Raw genomic sequence first — 20,284 nt, 5'->3', positions numbered from 1 at the left:
AAAACAACCCAAATACTTCACTGAAGACAGCTTATAGATGGCAAAGAACACATGGAAAGACACTTAACATCAGTAGAGATAATGCAAATTAAAACCACAATGAAACGTAACACTACAAACCTATAAGAACAGCTTTTAAAAAATAACTGACAACACTATATATGCTACTGAGGATGCAAAACAATTGGTACTGTCATATTTTGCTGGTGGGAAGTAACTTTGAAAAACAATTCAGCAGTGTTTCAAGCAGGGATCAATCAGAGAAGCAGGACCACTAAAACAGATTTACTTAGTTGGTTACGTATCTACCTAATTTTTAGGTACACTTTTTATTAAGGGATTTGTTGTAAGGATTTAACCTTATTCAACTGTGGAAGCAGTCGGAACAGTCTCTCTGGTTTTAACTGCAAAGACAGCTTAAGTCTTTGCATCTGATGCTGGAACTTGGAAGCCCACAAGGCAAAGAGCTGGAAGAGAAGGTGGATGTAAAAAGTAAGGGAAAGTCTCAAGCTTAAACCCAGAAACACAAGCTGGAGCCCATAAGGACAGGAGAAACCCTTTGAAGAATAACTGCTGCTGGCTGGTGTGGAGTCCTGCGGAATCCGTGCCCTCCTCACAGGGCTAACCACACTTCCACCTTGCCCTGGAGTCGGAGAAGCTGAGAGGGTTCTGGGGAGGGTGGAGCAGGTAGAGGCCCACAGCCCCTCACCAACAAGGCAGGCCAGCAGATAAGTGACATGTATGAGCTACAAGCACGGCTGCTACCTCATTTCCGCTTCCAATCTTGCAGAAAAAAATCTTCTTGTGGCTTTGCCCCATGGCAAACAGGCCAGGAAACTAATTCTGAGAAAAGTAGTTCAGCCTAGCTAAACAGACGCATTGTAAACTCACCACATGCAGTTGTTGAAAAGTTAAACCTATAGTTAACCTAAGAACTAGCAATTCTGCTGCTGGCATTTACTCAAGAGAGATACAAAGTTATGTTCAGGGTTGCTGAGGGTAGTTCAGAGGTAGAATTCTCACCTGCCATGCAGGAGACCAGGGTTTGATTCACGGCCCATATACACACACAAAGTTATGAACAAAATTCCCTATGACATACATATCACATATTTGCGTCTGTATGTATGCATGTATGTATGTATAGATACAGAAATACATGTTATATAGGGAGACATAAAAAAATTAAGTTTACACTAAAACTAGTATCGAATGTTTACAGTAGCTTTGTTCATAATCACCAAAAAACTGGACACAATTCAAATGAATTTCGATAGGTGAATGAATAAACAAACCGTGGCACATTCAGACAATGGATTATTACTCAAAATAAAAAAGAATAAACTATTAATAGTTGCAACAACACTGATAAATCCTAAATGAATTATGCTAAGTGATAACAGTCAGAATTAAAAAGTTCTTCACTGTGGGAATCTACTTATACAATGTTCTGAAAAAGGCAAAAATATAGGGATGAAGAACAGATAAGTGCTTGCTAGAGATGAGGGCTAAAAGTGAGGATGAACTCCAAAGGAGAGAGATGGGGCAGGGGATGTGGATGGAACTGTACTGTATCAGAGCAAGGTGATGGTTATATAAGCATGAATTTGTCAAAATTCAACAGAGCAGTACACCAAAAAGAGTGAATTTTACTGTGTCTAAATTTAAAAATGAATTAACCCTATGGGTAAAGCTATCTTTAAGCACTAACTATAAACACATCTTTTTACCCAACTAGTTTTTTATAACACAACATGTTACAAATATACAATATATATTCACATGGGAAAACAGAGTAACTGGATGTAGAAAATACAATGATTATTTCTGAATAGTGGGGTGAAAGAGAACTTCAAAAACTGATCATTAGGGGTGCAAGGGTACTTCAGTGGTAGAATTCTTGCCTCCCCTGTGGGAGACCCAAGTTTGATTCCCAGTCCATGCAACCCCCTCCTCCCCACCCCATCCCCCCTAAAAAATTGAACAAATGGTGCTGCAATATCAGGACACTCAGATGGAAATAGAATGAAATGTGACCCCTGCCACACAGCATACAAAAACAAAGAAACAACAAAAAAATGTGATGATTAAGACAAGCTGCTCAGTGCTCAGAAGCTCAAGGACAGGAGGCAGTTCAGGAGAGTTTTTGCTGTGCAAACTTCCTGTTAATTTCTAAAATTCATGTCATAATAACTCTGTAGCAAAACAGTGCCCCACAACATCATGCACCTGTGACAGCATTACAGATAATTTAAATAGTTTTCTGTTTTCTATTAGGTTTACGCATTACTATTGCAAGTGTGTGTATACATGGAAGGGCAGGGGGACAAGCTTAAATATACAACCACATGGAACACAAAACCGTTTGGGATGTTAATCTCTTGACACACTATCTTGTTTACTTTAAGCTTTTTGATACTAGTGACCAACTCCAGTCTCCAAAATATAATAAATTATATGTGGACTGGCTCATCAGGAAGCATCCTAATGCCCTAACGGGGGCGAAAGCTACACAGTTAAACTTCACAATTTCTAGACTCCCTTGCATCTAGGATTCTGGATATAATCCTTGTACCATTAGTTGCACTGGCAAGAGTTGGACTCGGAACTAAAACCACCATGCAGCACATTTTGGAGAGTACATTTTGAAGCCAGAGGCGCAATGGCAGGATCCCAACTCAGCAGCCAGGTTTCTGATCGCAGCAGGGACGCTGCATTCTCAGTTACCCAGTTCTTAGGTATGACTGGCAGGCATTTTTGGAAGTCCAGTCTACAGTTGGTTTCTTCAGCGTTCCCTAGTACTTAAGGTACCAACATGCTTTCTATTTATTTATTTATTTTTGACATGGGCAGGCTCCGGGAATCGAACCTAGGTCTTTGGCATAACAAGCAAGAATTCTGCCACTGAGCCATCGTTGCCCGCCCATGCTTTCTATTTAAATAAACTACAGTAGAAAAGAACTGAAATTAATATTTACCATGCTACAAATTCACACAAACTTTGTTACACCACGAAGGTAACAAAAACCCATCTAACAGCATTATTACCATTAATCATTTTCATATGAGAACTTAATGTCATTGTACCAGTGTAAGCCCCTGATCCCAAGTATAGTGTACCAATCCACTGTTTGGTCATCTCACCTTATACTTTTCCTTCTGCTTTTTCTTCCCTTTACCATGAGGGATCAACTGAAATGCCAGGTAACTCACTGAAGTTTCTGCTAATTTGACTAGCAAACTTTTAGCTTCTTCCCAATACTTGTTCATACCATGAACAGCAATAACTACGTTATATTTTACCTGGATGTATATTTTCCAATCTCTTGATCTTGCTATGACTAGTCTGCAGAAATAAGGACACTTCAGATTCCTTTTGTGTGCCCCGTGCTGGCCTGGGCCTGGCCTGTTGAAGGTGCTCTGTAAACAATCTGTTGAGTTTGACTGAGTTCCGGATGATTATTAAATAAAACGACCATGTTGCACTAACTGCAAGAAAAGTAATTTCATTTTAACACTTCTCACCCTCTACTCCTTTATCAGATCTGTAGATTTTGTTCTTTAGGGATTTTGTTTTGTGGTTTCTGTTAAATGATGTAGCACTATATATATTAATTGCCATATTAATATAATTGCACTGCTATGTTATTCTGACCATCTGAAGCCAAATGCCATTGTTGTGTTTTAAATTCTCAGCTGTATGTCCTATAAATTTAAAATTTGACATTCAACAATATGGATATGAATGAAATTTTGCCAGAAGAACAAATGTCAATGACACCAACAGTTTTTAGTTACTATGTTTGGATGTAATGTATCAACTCACTGATAAGTAATAATTTTGCTTCAGAAATAACTCTGAAAAGATGCAACAGCATAAAAAGACAGGATATTAGCTCATATCAATGACTTGACAGTCTATAAAAGACCCTACTCTCTATAATAATAATATTAATAATAATAAAGAATATCTGCTAAAGAAAGCCATTCAAAGACTTCTCAAGCAGAAATCTTTCCATTTCACGGAAATTGTCAGTTTAACTAAAGACAGCAAGTCCATAAATCCAAAGTCCCTGCTGTGAGGCAGGGCCATATTTCATTATTTTTCCTCGTGAGTATCTTATTATTGCAGCACCAATTTGCTGAACTTTTGTTTGCTTATTTTGTTTTGCCTTTTGGTGGAGAGTGGAGGCAGGCATGGACCGGGAATCAAACCCTGGTCTCCTGCATGGCAGGCGAGAATTATACCTCTGAACTACCCCTGCACCCCTGGATACTGCATATCTTTTACAGAATAAAAAAGACAAAAATACAGAAAAACCCTGAAAGCAAATCCCCCTTCTCTGCTTGATATAGGCATTACCATATCAAATCCAGGCTCAACAATTTATAAAACAGCTAAAAAAAGATGAAACTTCAAAAGAATACAACAACCCTAAAGAGCAGGACCCAGGAATGTTGAACGCAAACTGTTAGAGGAGCTGTCCATGCTCTGACATGGAGAGCTCACAGGGAGGTGAGGTGGACAGATGTCTACTCCCGAAGTTTACAATAAGAACTCAGGGCCTCCTGTTAGTGTGTCTTTACAATTACTTCCCAGCAAAAATGCCATCTCTCCCTATAAATGACGCCTTTGTTCTGTGTTGAACAGATATAAATTACAAAATCATGTTTGCTAAATGAATAGTTTAAGGTTTACCAGACTGCTAAAACAAACTAATATTCCCATCCCAACATTCCATTTTTTGTCCCACAATTTTCTACTTACAAAGTCTTGACGTATATCATTGAAGTCTTTGCCATATTTTTCCAGTGCCTCTTCAAATAAACTTGCTTCTGAGGCTGACCATTCTTCCATTTCATCTCTGCATAAAACAGGTCCTCCAAGTGGTACTAAAACACTAATGGCACTGCTCAAATCATAGCTGTGTCTATATAATGTATCCATGGCATGAAACTAAAGAGAACAGACAAAACCAAAAGAAAAGCTCAGCTAGAGATGCAAATTTGCTAGATAGATCACTTAAGAACAGAATAATGCATAATGCAATTAATTAACAATATACTTAGGTAGTATTTATAATAAAAGTGAGAACAATTTCAAATACTTATACTACTTATTGCTTTATGAAAATGTTGAATTGTACTTTCTAAAGTATGCATTTTTAAACTGCAATCATGGTTATGGCAACCTAATCATGAAGAAATAAATCTAGGACCTCCAGGTATAAAATTGGGAACCCAGTAAGTTTTACCACTGCATTGGTTAAAAAATGCTGAAGACACTTAAGCTGCTGTGCATGGATGCATAATCTGCCTGATTAGAAGAAAATACATAGATTAATTATGAGGGAGTTAGAAAAAAATACTCTCAGTTGGATTAAGATAATGATATACTAAGAATGAGAAATGAAAAGGAAAAAAAGCAACTGAGAATGATGGCCAAACAAAACAAAATTACAAATCCATGTTAAAACAAAGTTATTTTAGTAATTTGGTTGAGGTTTTTGAAGACCAAGAATGGAAGGCCAGCCTTGCTTGGAACAGTCTGGATGTGGGTTTCCTACATATTAAATAAAGGGAGAATGATCTGAATAATTTGAAAGAAAGTAGGAAAGATTAGGGCACACACTGAGGTTTTTGCAAAAGTCAATCTAGCTCATATTTCCCTCCCATTAGTAGCAGTGAATAAACTAGGCTGCAAAACGTTATGTTTTGAGAAACTATTGATGGTTTTTGGACTGGAGAACAACATTTATTTGTAACTTGTACATACTTCTATGTGTGTAACAGAAAAATTGCAAAACAGGACAACTAGCTGTCTAGATAAGCATGTAGTTATAGTGCAAATTTGGTTGGCAAGGTGATCAAACCCTTGCCCAAGTGAAAACTTTAGTTCTGCTTTATTTATTTATTATTTTTGCATGGGCAGGCACCAGGAATCCAGCCTGGGTCTCTAGCATAGCAGGCAAAAACTCTGACTGCTGAGCCACCGTGGTCTGCCCTCTGTTTTCATTTATCAGACTTCTAACATAAGAAAGTTAAGTAACAACTTTTATTAAAAGTATCTTCTCTACTTATTAAAAATTTTACACATGTGAATAGTTTCACTTATCTGCAACAACAAGTTTCTAACAAAGTTAGTTTTTAAGTGATCCCTAAATATCTAGTAAGGTATGGTGAAACATTCCTTACAGATAGAGTATGAAATTAACCTCAGAAATCAAATAACCTCTACTAAAGAGGAAAGCCTGTTACCAAAAGTATACATTGTGTATGCACAAATATATACATTATGATACATTAATATATCGATTAAGGTATCGGATATGAATTTGCTGACAAAGCTAAATGCAGGATTTAGAGGATGCAGGCATGCTTTTAGGTACGGTGATTAACTGCTTTAACAAGGGTGACCATCTCACTTAAAGCACGTCATTGGATTCCACAAAACAAAAGCACATAGGGATGTCATCAATTTCCCAATTACATTCACAGCTAAGGTCACTGACCGTGTGTAGTCTTTTGCTGTATGTGTCACAACCATGGAATGATAACATTAATTTTCAAGTGAATGTCTTCTCACCCTTCTGTGGCAGGGTTTGAAATAATGTTAGAATTCTAGATATTGCTTATGCACTGTAAACTTCAAAATCAACTAAATTCCACTCCTCTAGCTAAAAGTCTTACTGGATAAACACAGCAGTCTGACTACAGTATACGTAAACTTTTATATCATCTTTAAAACTAAATACAGTTTCTGGAAAAATGAACCATGAAACTGAAAAGAAAGTTCAATAGCATTTAGGGATTTCTTCAGTTAATAATGTTTCTATATATGATTATTTAAAATTTCCTAAATTTAAAATGGATAGTAAAACTAGAACATTAAATGATATTTAAAACCAATAATTATAAAAATTTACTGTGGCACCGAAATTCATCAAGCGGTAAAAGTCATTTTTATAATTAACAAGTGCTCTGAAACTAAAAGTCACAGAGTTAAATGAGTTTTTCTCAGTTGATATTGCACCAACCACTCAAAGCATGAATAAATTTTCAGACTCTTACTCATGTTAGATAAATGAAAAATGCTTTCCTATAAGCACTTCAAAACTGAAGATGGCTGTTATCTAACAAGACTTCAAAGAATCAAAGTAATATCAAACTTTATAAGGGATTTTCAACAAAATCTCAAGTAACTCATATTGCTGTAAAGGCTCTATCCTTTAAGATGTGTGTTCGTGCTAATGAACACTGAAGTAAACACTGGCTTTTGAAGGAGGACCTACCATCTGTGTCACAAATCAAGTGGGGAAGAACGGGCTACAGTTAAAGCCAGTAATGAGCTACAATGCTCCGAGATGCCCACATTCCACCCGAGCCCAGGGGAGAGCACAGTCCTGATCAGTGTGTATGGAAAGCAAGCATTCCATCAGGCACGGACAGAGTGGGGTTCACTAGGGAATAATCTGCTGAAATTGACAACTTACTTTAGAAAGGAAAAGAGGATCACGTTGTCAGGAGTCTATATTGAATCCATCTTTCTGTTACGCAGAGAAATTTCTTTTGAATAGACATTTAAACATTATAGCCCCACTCTACTAAATAGCTCTAAGGAAAACATGAAAGAGAGTTTCTATAACAGACGAGCCAACATCCAGTGAAGATTCACAGATGTAAGCTAAGGAAGGACACGAGTTTGACACAAAACCAATGGCTTAGGGTTTATTTATCAGTAAGATAAAAACTCAAAAAGCAAGATACATGAAACAACATAGGATTCCATTTATACGAAGTTTGTGAAAAGGGAAAACTAATCGATGCTGAGAAGTCAGAATGATTTCCTCAGAAGGTGGGGCAGGGGAGAGCATTAATGACTAGAAAGGGGAATCAAAGAACCTTTGAGAATGCCGATGATGCTCTCTATCTAGGTCTGGGTGGTGGATAGCTGGGTGGCTACGTATGTAAACATATAAACTGTGCACATAAGTTTAAGGCAACTCTATATACTTTATGAATACTCCAATTTAAAATAAGAAAAAGAATTTTAAAACTAAGCCCCCCAAAACGGAAAGTCCAGATACAGATACTGCATTAGGTACCATTTTTTCAATAGATACATACTCGAAGATCCATTCAAATCTAAATTTTTAAAATCATAAGAACCCAGCACAAGCTGTTCTCTCTGCCAAATAGCAATGAAGGTGTTGTCACATTTCATCTCATTCATAACAGATGGAGATGACAACAGAAGTATTTTAGGAGAAAGACTGACAAGAAAATCTTGGCAGTAGAAGCCTCATCTTTTGGCCATTAAGCAGAATCTCACTATGGTAGATTAGATTCTTGTTAGCAAATATTCACTCCCTCCCCTGGATCTCCAAAGAAGGAAGTGGTGGGCTTGGTCATGTGATCCAAGACATGAGCAGAGCCTTAAAGTGTGTTTTTACATCTGAGCTTGCCTCTTGTGCAACTGACTTCTATCTGAGGAGGTTGACATTTGGTACAGATCTGGACTCAACCTGCAGTTTGCACACAATGAACTCCAGTCATGTTCAACAGAATCTTAGATAATCCATAGAAATGTGTCTGAGAAATGAATGCTTTTGTTATAAGTCAATGAAATTTTGAGTAGTGTATTGAAGCTCTGTATCCACTTTTGGGAATAAAGAAACTATTCGATAACCTGCTAGAAGTACTACCAGGAGACAGCCTTCATCTCTAAGTCTTCTTTAGAATTATCTTAAATTTAGAAAGTCTCACTGCCCAAGATCAAGCCCCCTTTCTGGGCTTGATGTTCAATCATGTAGGGGTGGGCGGTTAAATATTGTCCCAATTTGGGAAAACTCTGAAAGGCTACCTCAGCTTCAGAGCTTCCCTTCAACCAGACAGTATCGTGGCCCACTGCCTCCCTCTGCCCACCCCTGCCTCTCTCCTTCTTTTATTTAGGTGTGTCAATCCCCAGAGTACTTCTTAATACAATTCTTCATTGTAGACTCTAGCTCAGAATTTGCTTCTTGTGGAACCTAAACTGCAACATTATTATGGCAATAGCTAACTATACACATATATTCTAATACTATTAATTTGTTCAGTTAGAATTTTACAAAAATGTTCAATGTATACTATAATTCAAAGCATCAAGAACATCAAATCTACTTAAAATTTAATGAGCGTTTTTTTTTTTTACAGGCAAAAGGCGAATATAAGTTCTCATGAGTAAGCCTCAAATTGTAACAAGACAAATTTTGTAACATTTTTAGACAAATATGGCATACATACTTCAATCTTTGCTTCAGTGCACAGTACTTGAAACAAAATTCCTCACTCATCATCAAATTTGTTAATAGTTACCATTCGCTTAAATCAATCTACCAGAAACCCTATGCACTGATCCTGCGCATACTCGTAACTTTTGACCATTATCACAACAGAAGACAACAGCCATGGTGACTGCACGGTCTTAGCTGTCACCTCCAAACTCACCATGAGCAAAACTCAAGCCTCTGGTGGTGATTCAAGGCTGCTATCAAAAAGGGCTTCCAGTCTTCTACCAGGTAACCACACTTCTGGATCAAGGACAGTGAGAAAGCCCAAAGGAGAATTGTAAAGAAAGATGGTACGAGAAAAAGAAAGAGGAAAATGGTAAAACCATTTTTCCCAGTGCAAGGCAAGGGAAAGCACACAGAACTCACAGGGAGCCTGTAATAACCTGAAGACTGGGGGCATCAATCAGAAGTCCATTTAGCACATCTTCAATAGAGATGATTTATAGCCTGAAATGGCCCTGGGTCTCAAATGGGTTTATAATTCTTCCCTAGGAGGGTCCAGGAACATACAAGCCAAGGAATTTATTGAGTCCCTCTGAGGATGGAGAGCACATTCCAAAATGATGTATTCTGCAAGGAAACAGTTGGCTGTGCAGTCAGAAGAACACAGAAAGGAAGGGAAGGAGGAAATGGATAATGAGGGAGGGAAAACTCCAGAGGATTAGTCAAGGAATACAATTCAGATGGGTGTGATACTGGATAGCAACAATAAAACAAGCAGTTTGTAAAACAGCTAAATGGAGCAATCAAAAACAAAATTAAGGAGGTTATCCTGGAGGTTATTCTTATGCATCAAGTAGGTATCATCTTGTTATTCAAGATGTAATGGAGAGGCTGGAGGGAACTGCCTGAAAATGTAGAGCTGTGTTCCAGTAGTCCTGTTTCTTGAGGATGGTTGAATAGTGATACAGCTGTCACAACGTGACTGTGTGATTGTGGAGGCCTTGTGTCTGATGCTCCTTTTATCTACCTTGTCAACGGAGGAGTGGAACATATGGAATAAAAATAAACGATAGGGGGAACAAATGCTAAAATAAATTTAGTTTAAATGCTAGTGATCGATGAAGGCAAGGGGTAAGGGGTATGGTAGGTATAATCTTTTTTTTTCTTTCCTGTGTTCATTTTATTTCTTTTTCTACTGTCTTTTTATTTCTTTTTCTGAATTAATGCAATTGTTCTAAGAAATAATGAATATGCAACTAAGTGATGATAGTGTGAATTACTGATTATGTATGTTGTTTTATTTTATTTTTTATTAATAAATAAATTTTTTTAAAAATTAAGTTAAGAGCACCCCTGTGCCAGTTTTAAACTATTATGTACCCCAGAAAAGTTAGGTTTTAATCTTGATCCAGTGTTGTGGACCAGACCTATTATTTAGGGTGGAAACCTTTATTGACTCACTTAACTGTGTTGTGGCCTTTTGATTAGATGGAGAGATGACGCCACCCATTCCAGGTAGGTCTGGAATAGTTCACTGGAGTAAAGTGAAACACCCTAGCAGACACCAGCCCCGTGCCTTCCCAGCTGGCAGAGGTGTTCTGGACTCACCTGCCTTTCTTGAGTCAAGGTATCTTTTTCTGGATGCCTTAGTTTGGACATTTTTACAGCCTTAGAAATGTAAACATGCAACTTAATAAATTCCCTTTTTAAAAAGCTGTTTCTTATTTGATATGTTGCATTCTGACAGCTTTAGTAAACTACAACAAACCCCCAAACCCAAAATAAAACCAGACTCAGATTTCAGTTAAAGCTCCTAGGAATGAGCTTTAAATGTTAAGTTTTAAATGTTAAGCTCTATTAGTTAAACAATACATTAAATTCAGTTTAAGAGAACACTTACTGAACTGAACACTTACTGGGAGGAAATTATCCAGAAAGCAGAACAATGAAGAGAGGTTAAGGTCTATGAAGGTTAGAATGAGAAGAATGACTGTAAATCCATCATGTGTTCCAGAAAGAAAGAAAGAAAATGGGCAAAATGCAATACCTAAAGAGATAAAGGCTAAGAATTTTTAACAATTAATAAAAGACATGAAATCCTCAAATTCTGAAAAAAGGATAAATAAATTCACATCATATTCAAATTACCAAACACCAAAGACAAAAAGAGTGCTATAAGAACAGCCAGTGAAGAGACATTGCCTAGAAGGAAAAACTCAACTAGATATAAACTTTAAATAGTAAGAGGAAAGATAATTGAAGTCCAAATAATCCTAATTCAGCCTAAGCAAAAAAAAGGTAAAGAAAAAAGGCTACAACACTAAATTAGCAGTTTAATATAGTAACTTAAAAAAAAAAAAGAAAACAAAGCTTATAAAACAGGTTAACATCGGAAGAACAAAACACTGGCTTGACCACTGCCACCTTCCCTAAGAAAAAATGTTAGTGAATTGATGTGTATAAATTACCAAGACAACTGATTTACATCTACACTTACTTGGAGTGAAAGCCTATCCTTTTAAAGTCAAGTTTCAAAGTCTCTTAGCTAAGAAGGGCAAAAAACTTTCCTAAACATTGAAAGATAAGAGATCCAAGAACTGCTAATTAACAATTTGTCATGGGAAATTACATTTGTTAAAAATGTAATTAAATGACTGTCATAGGAGGTAGCTTAACTACTGAGTTTGTGCGATAATTAACTATAGTCACATTAATTAACTCAAATCTGAAAAAAAAAGGATCTTGCTGAGACTTACAGCCTTTCCTCTTAGAAAAAATGACATTTAAGTTTGTGAGGTTTTCTCTTCAATGAGTATACAAATAAAATAAAATACAGAACAGAACTTCCAGGTATATCCACGGCAAGACTGATTTCTATCAAATAATCCTCCCCCCCCCAGCAACAATCAAACACACCAGAAAAACATATAAAACAACATAGTAAAAACACTACAGAACAACCAATGTAGGCAAGGAGAGGCGAGGATTTCTGAGAAAAATGAAGTGGGAAAGGTGAGCTTTCTCACTTTTATACAGATAGCATGTTTCAAATTATTAACAAGGGGAGGCAGTTTCCTTCTTTCTAGGATGAAGTGACAAGAATCAAACGTCAATGTTGCCAAAGTAGCTAAGACTTAGGGAGCAAAACCTGGAGAGGCTCATATTCCAGGCCCTAAATCGCAATATATTAAAAGAATTGGTAGTATACATATTCTTTGATTAACATCCCCTAAGGCAATTTAAGATAAATACGCAAACCTCTATTCTTCACGAATTAACACCTAGGTCAATGAGACATTATAAGGTAAATTAGTAAAGAACTAATGATAAAGAGAGCTGAATGTTAAAGAAAATATTACATATCAAAACACATGGGATACTGCAAAAGTGGTGATTATGGGGATATTTACAATCTGAAATGTTTATAATGGAAAAGAAGGCAAATGAAATGCAACGGCTAAAAGTTGGTTTTAAAAAGTTGTAAATGAATATCAGAGCAAATACAAAAAAACTGTAAAAAGAGCATCAGAAGGAAGAAAAAAGAGCAAAAATAACAAAAAGATGCAATAAAGAATACCAAAAAAATTTTAAAAACTCATTTTTCTACATAATAAAAGAGAAACTTCAAGCAAAATTATCAAAAAAAAGTGGGAAATGTCACATATATACAGTAACAGGTATGAAAAGTTTATAATTACAGATACAGCAAATTATCTCAATTTTAAAATACTATGAAAATTACGTTAGTAAATTTGTAAACTTGAGTTTCATGGAAAATCTAGACTATCACATGGACTGAAGTAGAATAAAAACCTATACTAATTATAGGCCAAATTTTAACCACAATACAAATTGAATGGCCTATAATCTTCAAAATATCATGGTCATGAAAGACAAAGGAAAAATAATGAGGAACTGTTCAGGATGAAAGGAGACTAAAAAAGATATGAGAACCACATACAAGTACATCCTGTACCAGAGAAAGTTTTCTTTTGCTATAAAGGACATCATTAAGACAACTAGAAAATCTGAAAAAAGCCTGCCGATTAAATAAAAGCACTGTAACTGTTAATTTCCTAAATCTGATCATTATACTGTGGGATGGGTAAGAGGACATACTTGTTAAAAATACTTGAGAGAAAATAACCTCTCAAGTATTTAGAGGTAAAGGGACCTCCACTCTATAATTTACTATCAAACTACTTGGAAATAATAGTACTACGGATACAAAGAAAAAAAAAAGATAAATCCAATGTGGTAAAATGTTAACATTTGGGGTATTCGTAAAGATGGTAAAACAATGTTCACTGTACTTCCTCCCAGTTCAAATCTACAATGATTTTCTGATGCCTCTAACATTACTGCCGAATTCATAGGAGAAAAAGTAAAAAATACTTATATAAGGCAGTATTTACAAAAGAAGCTTCTTTATGTTTAAATTTAAAGGAAAAGATCTTAATACACATAAACAATTCTCCCAGGTCAGAGTCTAAAGCGTCTTTAAGCTCACTTAACATCATTTTAAAATTCATACCTGTAATAGATCTTCAAATAAAAAAGTATGTTTAATGTAGAATATAACTGCCTTGATGATGTATTTAAAAGGGTGGAAAATTTCATGTCTCGTATTTTTTACTGTAGCGGTAAAGTCCATTAGTTCTAATTCTAATTTTACAGCCTTAGAATTATTAACAGTACTCATAAGAAGTTTCAGCAGATCGAGTTCTTAAAAACATGAATACTCATTTCAATTCTGTATTCATTTTGAAGGCTAGATTTTTAACATGTTGATGCTTAAAATTTTAATCAAAAGATTTGTATATTCTACTGCGTACAATTTCCTTAATCACATAATGATGATGACTTTCCAAACTATCCACAGATCCCCAGTAACCTCAGAGGCCATGAACAAAACGTGTTACTTAAACAAGATTCACAGATAAAGAGAATGAAGTGCAGGATTAGCACCTAGTGATTTTACAAAGAGCTGATGCCTAAAGAATAAAATTATTATTGGTTAAATTAACTTTCTCAGGAAAATAAGCTCATTATTATTTTAGTTTGTTTTCCTTGACAGGAATTTTTTTTGGTTGAATTTACAGCTCGTTTGCTTTAAGCAGAAGATAATCACCTTAAAGAAAACATCCCTTGTTCAGCCGCCTTAAATCTTACAGTGAATTAATTCCATGTAACAATTACATTAAGAGGCACAGCCAAACGACCATGTTCAAATATATTTCTGTGCTACTGTCTTTTGTCTTACAAAGCAAGTTTCGAAGAGAGAAAAAGGCTAATTCACTATATGACAGAATATGGCATGACAAAATTCCTTTTAGACAATAATGTTATAAAATCAGAAAAATAAATGAGACTCAAAAAAGATTAGGAAAAAATCAAATGCATCATCATCATGTCAACAAAAACAACTATTATTTATTGAGCTCTTACATTGTGCCAGACACTGATCTAAACACTGCACAAGTTACTGTTTCATTTAATCCTTTAGCCACACAGTAATTCTTCCGCGGAGGCTGGACAGAGGGGTACAGACCTTGTTCAGGGCGAGGCATCACCTGCTTCCTCTCCCTGTGAGGACAGTAACTCAAAAAGCCTGAAGAGCCCAATGATGGCGAACATAACCTTAAATGGAGGTACACAAACTGCTGAATATAATTTCTTCTGGAATGTCGACGGAAGCTCAGAGTAAAATAAAAAGACGCGGCAATAAAGCAGCTGTCTCCCACCCAACCTGTCACAGGTGCGCTCGATGCCCCACACGAACGCACGGGTCCACGCCTGACCCTGCTCTGGGGCCTCCACAGCTCCACCACGCTCTGTACCCTCGATAACAGGAATCCGCAACTTACAGCGGGTATTTCTCTCGTTTCCATCCATAACCTCCATGGTCCGTGACCTGCCTGAGGGAGGTTTTATTATTATTCCCATCGAAGACAGGAAAACTTAGACACAGAGAGGTTACAAACTCGTATTAAGTCCACATACCCAGAAAAAAAAAACAGAGTAAAAAATGTGCCTCCAATGCTTAAATCTTTCTACAGTGCCTGGTCTTTGGACTGTGTATATACATCACTAGTTACTCAATGAAATAAAAATCCAAATATACATCACTTAGTGATAAGATGCTTTCTCAGTATTTAAAGATTTATGCTGAAATAATGAAATAGAAATTATGAATTCCAATAAACTTTTTAAAATAAGGAGGTATGTCTCAGAAACAGAAATTAATTCATGCATTTCCAAATACTTATTGAACATTTAGCACACAGGCCAGGCACTATGTTTGGTGCTCAGGATTCAATGATAGAAAAACCAGACACAATAACACTATTCATGGATGTTAGAAACTAGTAAGTAGGGCGTGGAAAGAAGAGAGCCAGACAATATTCAGATAATCACAAAAATGAGTGTGTCATTTCAAACCGAGGAGCTTCAAGTGCGAGACACGGTGGGTGTACTACATGACTATCTCACAAAGTAGCCTAGACTGAATGACTGACCGGGATCTGAAAACACAGCAACAGTTGACTAGGTGGAGCTGAGGCAGCATCTAGAAAAAAGGAACTGAACATGCGAAGGTCCTGTGGCAGAAAACAGAGCATGGAATCAAAGGACATTCAGCCTGGCTAGAGGATGGAGGAGTGAGCATGTGGGCACGATCTGGAGGGCGAGGCTGGGCAAAACCCCAAAGTCTTGTGAAGTGTTCTAAGGAGCTGGCTTTTTACCTTAAATGCAATTTAAAGTTACCAAAGAATTTAAGTAGGCCGAAAGAAAAAATCAGAGTTTGCCATTTTCAAAATCAGATATAATATAGGAATTGGAGATGTTTCCAGGTTACAATTTCCTCCCTGCTAATCAGAACAGCCTGACCTTTCTGAGATCAGACTTGGCTTCAGGAAACATAAGTTACTAGTCCTGATTCTGTCACTAATTAAAAGTATGCTCTTATAAAAGTGAATTCATCATTCTGTGCCTTGGGCTCATCATCTGTAAGCCAGTCTATCTTAGGAGATTTATAAGGTCCCAACCTGTTTTTCTCTTAACTCTACCCCCAAAATGCTTTAGTCCTCACAGTCCAGGCAAAAAAAAAGCCAGTACCTACACAATTCCCTACTTCCACAACTGACTCTCCGATCTTCAAACCAAGAGGGTACAGACCTCTGCTGGCCACCACCACCAAGCAGGAAGCAGCACTAGAATTTCCACCCATTACCACTTACTACCAATTCACAGTTTACTTTGTTCAAAGTAATTTCATTCCCATGGGGGGTGGGGGGGAGGTACTGCAGTACTGCTGCAAACTGAATGTTAGTGCATAAACACACACACACACACACACACACACACACACAATGGACACTTCCATTTTAATGAAATCTATGAACCCTCCATGGCTTCAATGATTTAAAACACTTTTAAATCATATATATCTTAGATTAGCAGTGCTAGAAATTCATGATCCTGCTGTATTCTGAAAAGATCTCAAAATGAAGCAGTTAGAACTAGTGATCTGCAGGCAGCTCAATTTCCTGCTCCCAAAATTATATTGGTGATCTGACAAGTGGCACATGTTGTCTTGGATAAACAGATACTGGAATAGGAATGCTCAAAGTCTATTGCAGTCCTTATAGGAAGAGCAACAAAGAAAAATCTTAGAGGAAGGGCTACCAGGGTTCCAGAAATTTCACAAACCTGCCCTCTCTGCCCTGTCTGCATTCAGACATATGGTCTGGTCGCCTGATGAAGAAAGGTGCTGAATGGATAAGTACAGATCTGTAAACACTTTAAAGAAAAACAGATCCAAATCATGTCTCTGAAATCAGCTGTACAAACGTGAGAAATCACAATTTCCTGAATCTCTGAGCCTGCATTTTCTTTAAAAAATTAGTATTAATAAATAATTATTTAAACTTTCATGTAACCTTTGCAAAAAATATATAGATAATATGTACAAGTGTGACGTCCAAATTACAGAACAGTAAAGTTAACAAAAAAGAGTTGAAAACACTGGTAGCATGTAAAAGCACTTTCCTCTTTGAAATGAGTCTTTTATAAATGGCCTTCACTGACAGAAGCAAATACTACTCCAAAACCCTTTCAGAAGAGACTCACTTGCTGTCACACACAGCCACCAGCAGGGGGCAGCAGAGTTGCTGTGGCTGCTTCACACTTGTGGCTCCGCGCTGGGTACCCCCTGAGAAGCAGGCCTCGGCTATGATAATGGAATTTGCAGAGACCATAAAGGAACAACAACCCTCACTATAACCTGGAAGAATAATTTTAACCATAAGGGATAGTTATATAAATAACAGTACTATCTATACAAGGCAATTATGCAACAATAGAAAAAGTTTCCTAGGTTCTTATAATAATGTGAGAAAGTGCTTATATTATGTTGTTGTTAAGGAAAATATAGAGGGGGAAAAGACAAAGTAAATATTTTGTTTTAAATAACCTCAACCATTTGTTAAAAAGTTCAAATGGAACTTGTCTTAAAAGTCATGAAAATTTGTTATAAAAATACTTTTGATAAAGTGAAAAATGGGCTAGACAGACAAATAGATGAAAACAAATGAACAACAACAATAACCAACCAACCAACAAAAAACCAGAAAAGAACAGATTAAGAATCCAGTCCAGAAAGAGACTCAAGTATACCCTGGACCATGAAAGAAGAGGGGGTGTTACAAATGTGGAAAAAGGCAAATTCTTCAATAAAACCTGTTGGAAAAATTCAATATGGAAAAAACATTACATCCCTACCTCACTCCATTCATAAAATTAGATTACAGAACTAATGTGAATAGATTTAAACCATAAGAAAAAAAATAAAATACAAATGAAGAATGAACAAAGGACATGAATATAAAATACCAAGGAAAAAAACTTGAACCAATAAACATTTGAAAACATGCTTAATCTTCATTAAATTTGAATTTTCTCTGATATTTTAATGAAGAATAAGCATTTGCATTTTAATTTGCATCAGGTTAGCACAAATTAAGTCTAAAAATACCAAGTGTTTGAAGATAATGTAAGAAAATAGATGAAGAAAGAACATTCTCACCCACTTGTGGAATTATAAATTGCTACCATGGTGTACAGAATAATTTGGCTACCTCTGGGGATATTCATAATGAGCACTACCTTATGAATCAACATAATTATATCCTAGAAAGCCCACACCCATGCTCACAAAGAGACATACACTGGAATTTTCACAAATCTTTTAAAGCAATCCAGATGTTTCAAATGCAAAAGAATGCATAAATACTGCGGTATTTTCCTACTAAAGAATACTACAAAAAATGACAAAGCAGTAAAAATAAATTATAAGGTATGTATAGTACATGACTAGATCTCAGTGATAGGCCAATGGCAACATGTTGTTTTGGGATAAATAAACACGTAGTTAAACTATAATGACAGAGAATATGATGTATAGTAGTTTTGTTTTAGTGGCTGCCTTCTGATACAAGGCAAAGACTTTGGGGGCAGGACTACTGCTGTACTATGTTTTAAATTTTTCCATAATAAACATGCAACAATTTTTAAATTGGAAAAATAAAACTTTGAACTAGGAAAATAACATACAGGTAGTGATTATATTCCATTTAGTTCAGGTTTACATAAATTTCTATTGACAGGATTTTGAAAGATCTTCCAAACATGATATCCATACTCTTGCTTCTAGAGTAGAAATACTCTCCAAGTTCTAAACAAAGCACAAATCTATTTTTTTAATTCCTAAAATTTTGCATAAAATATTAATATACTAAGGGAGACAGTAAAACTTGCTTCTTGTCTTAGTTTTCCAGGCTGCTGTAACAAAATACCATGCAATGGGTTACCTTAAATAATAAACATTCATTAGATCATCATTTGGAGGTTATAAATCCTAAATCAAGAGTGGACAAGACCGTGCTTTCTCCAGAAGTAAGTAGTAGTCAGGTGCTGGCTTGCCCCAGTCCTAGGCTGGGGCTCCTTAGTTTTGCTGTCTGCCTCCTGTCATACGGACAGCTCTCTCTCCTTGCTTCAACTCTTCCAGTTTCCACTGACTTTTGGCTTCTTGCATGGCCTTCTCTATGCTCGAATTTTACCTGCTGATAAAGGACTCCCCAATAATCAGGATTAGGGCCCACCATGATTTAGCATGGCCATACCTTAACAAAAAACACCTTCAAAATGCCCCATTTACAGAATTTACTCCAGCAGGAACATAGATTAAGATTAAGCACAAGCCTTTTGTTGGGATACATAATTCACCTACACACTCCGATAAATGAGTCCCTGAGAAAGATAAAGAAAGGGTTTCATAATGGCTATGGATTACTCTAATGCTCTCATTATAATCTATAATTCTGCAACAATACACAATAAGCATTATAAGAAACAAATCTGACATGCATTCCTGTCTGAGTTTGTCAATTATCACAACAAAGACTTCTGAGAAAATAGTACAGATTGATATTTACTGAGAAAGTAATAAAACCTGTCATTGTATTCCATTCCAACAGGAAACAAAATTGAGAATAACCCACTCCAAACAAGATGACAGAGTGAGGTTTTCCAAGGCTCTGGCCCCTTAAAGAAGCTTTGAGCAACTAGAACTGGCAGAAACATTTTCCTCAAAGCTCCAGAAAGCAGTTAAGGATTACAGTAGCAAGGAGAGGACTGCAATCAAGAACAAGATGGTTTAAAGCTGGAGGACCTTGTGGCACCCTGGCTAGACTCTCCCCCAACCCTCACCAGTTGGTGCAAAGCCTGCCCAGGTTCCCCACAGGGACCCAGGACCCAGATCCGGAGGGAGGAGAGTGACCCTAGTGGACACAACTGGGAGCATGTATGTCTGGTCACCGAGTTTCCTATAGAACACGGACAGCAGTCAAGCCATGCTGCCTGGGGTAAAGGATTGTTAATTTTAGGACACACAATGCAATGCCTGGGATTGTGAGGAAACTTTCCTAGGGGACAGGAGACATTCCTACCTG

The 20,284-nt window shown here is 36.6% G+C and overlaps 1 protein-coding gene across 6 annotated transcripts in view; it reads right to left on the bottom strand.

Moving 5' to 3' along the window:
* MTA3 (metastasis associated 1 family member 3) overlaps positions 1-20,284 on the bottom strand; it is a 218,975-nt gene that overhangs the window by 57,252 nt on the left and 141,439 nt on the right. For all 6 annotated transcript variants that reach the window (XM_077134094.1, XM_077134089.1, XM_077134090.1 and 3 more), the window contains one exon: positions 4,769-4,957. In XM_077134094.1, the coding sequence (XP_076990209.1) occupies positions 4,769-4,957 (189 nt within the window). The remainder of the gene's footprint in view (positions 1-4,768; positions 4,958-20,284) is intronic.

The sequence above is a fragment of the Tamandua tetradactyla genome, chromosome 17, assembly GCF_023851605.1.
Source record: "Tamandua tetradactyla isolate mTamTet1 chromosome 17, mTamTet1.pri, whole genome shotgun sequence".
Taxonomy (NCBI): Eukaryota; Metazoa; Chordata; class Mammalia; order Pilosa; family Myrmecophagidae; genus Tamandua; species Tamandua tetradactyla.
This window is presented reverse-complemented; position numbering and strand designations above follow the sequence as displayed.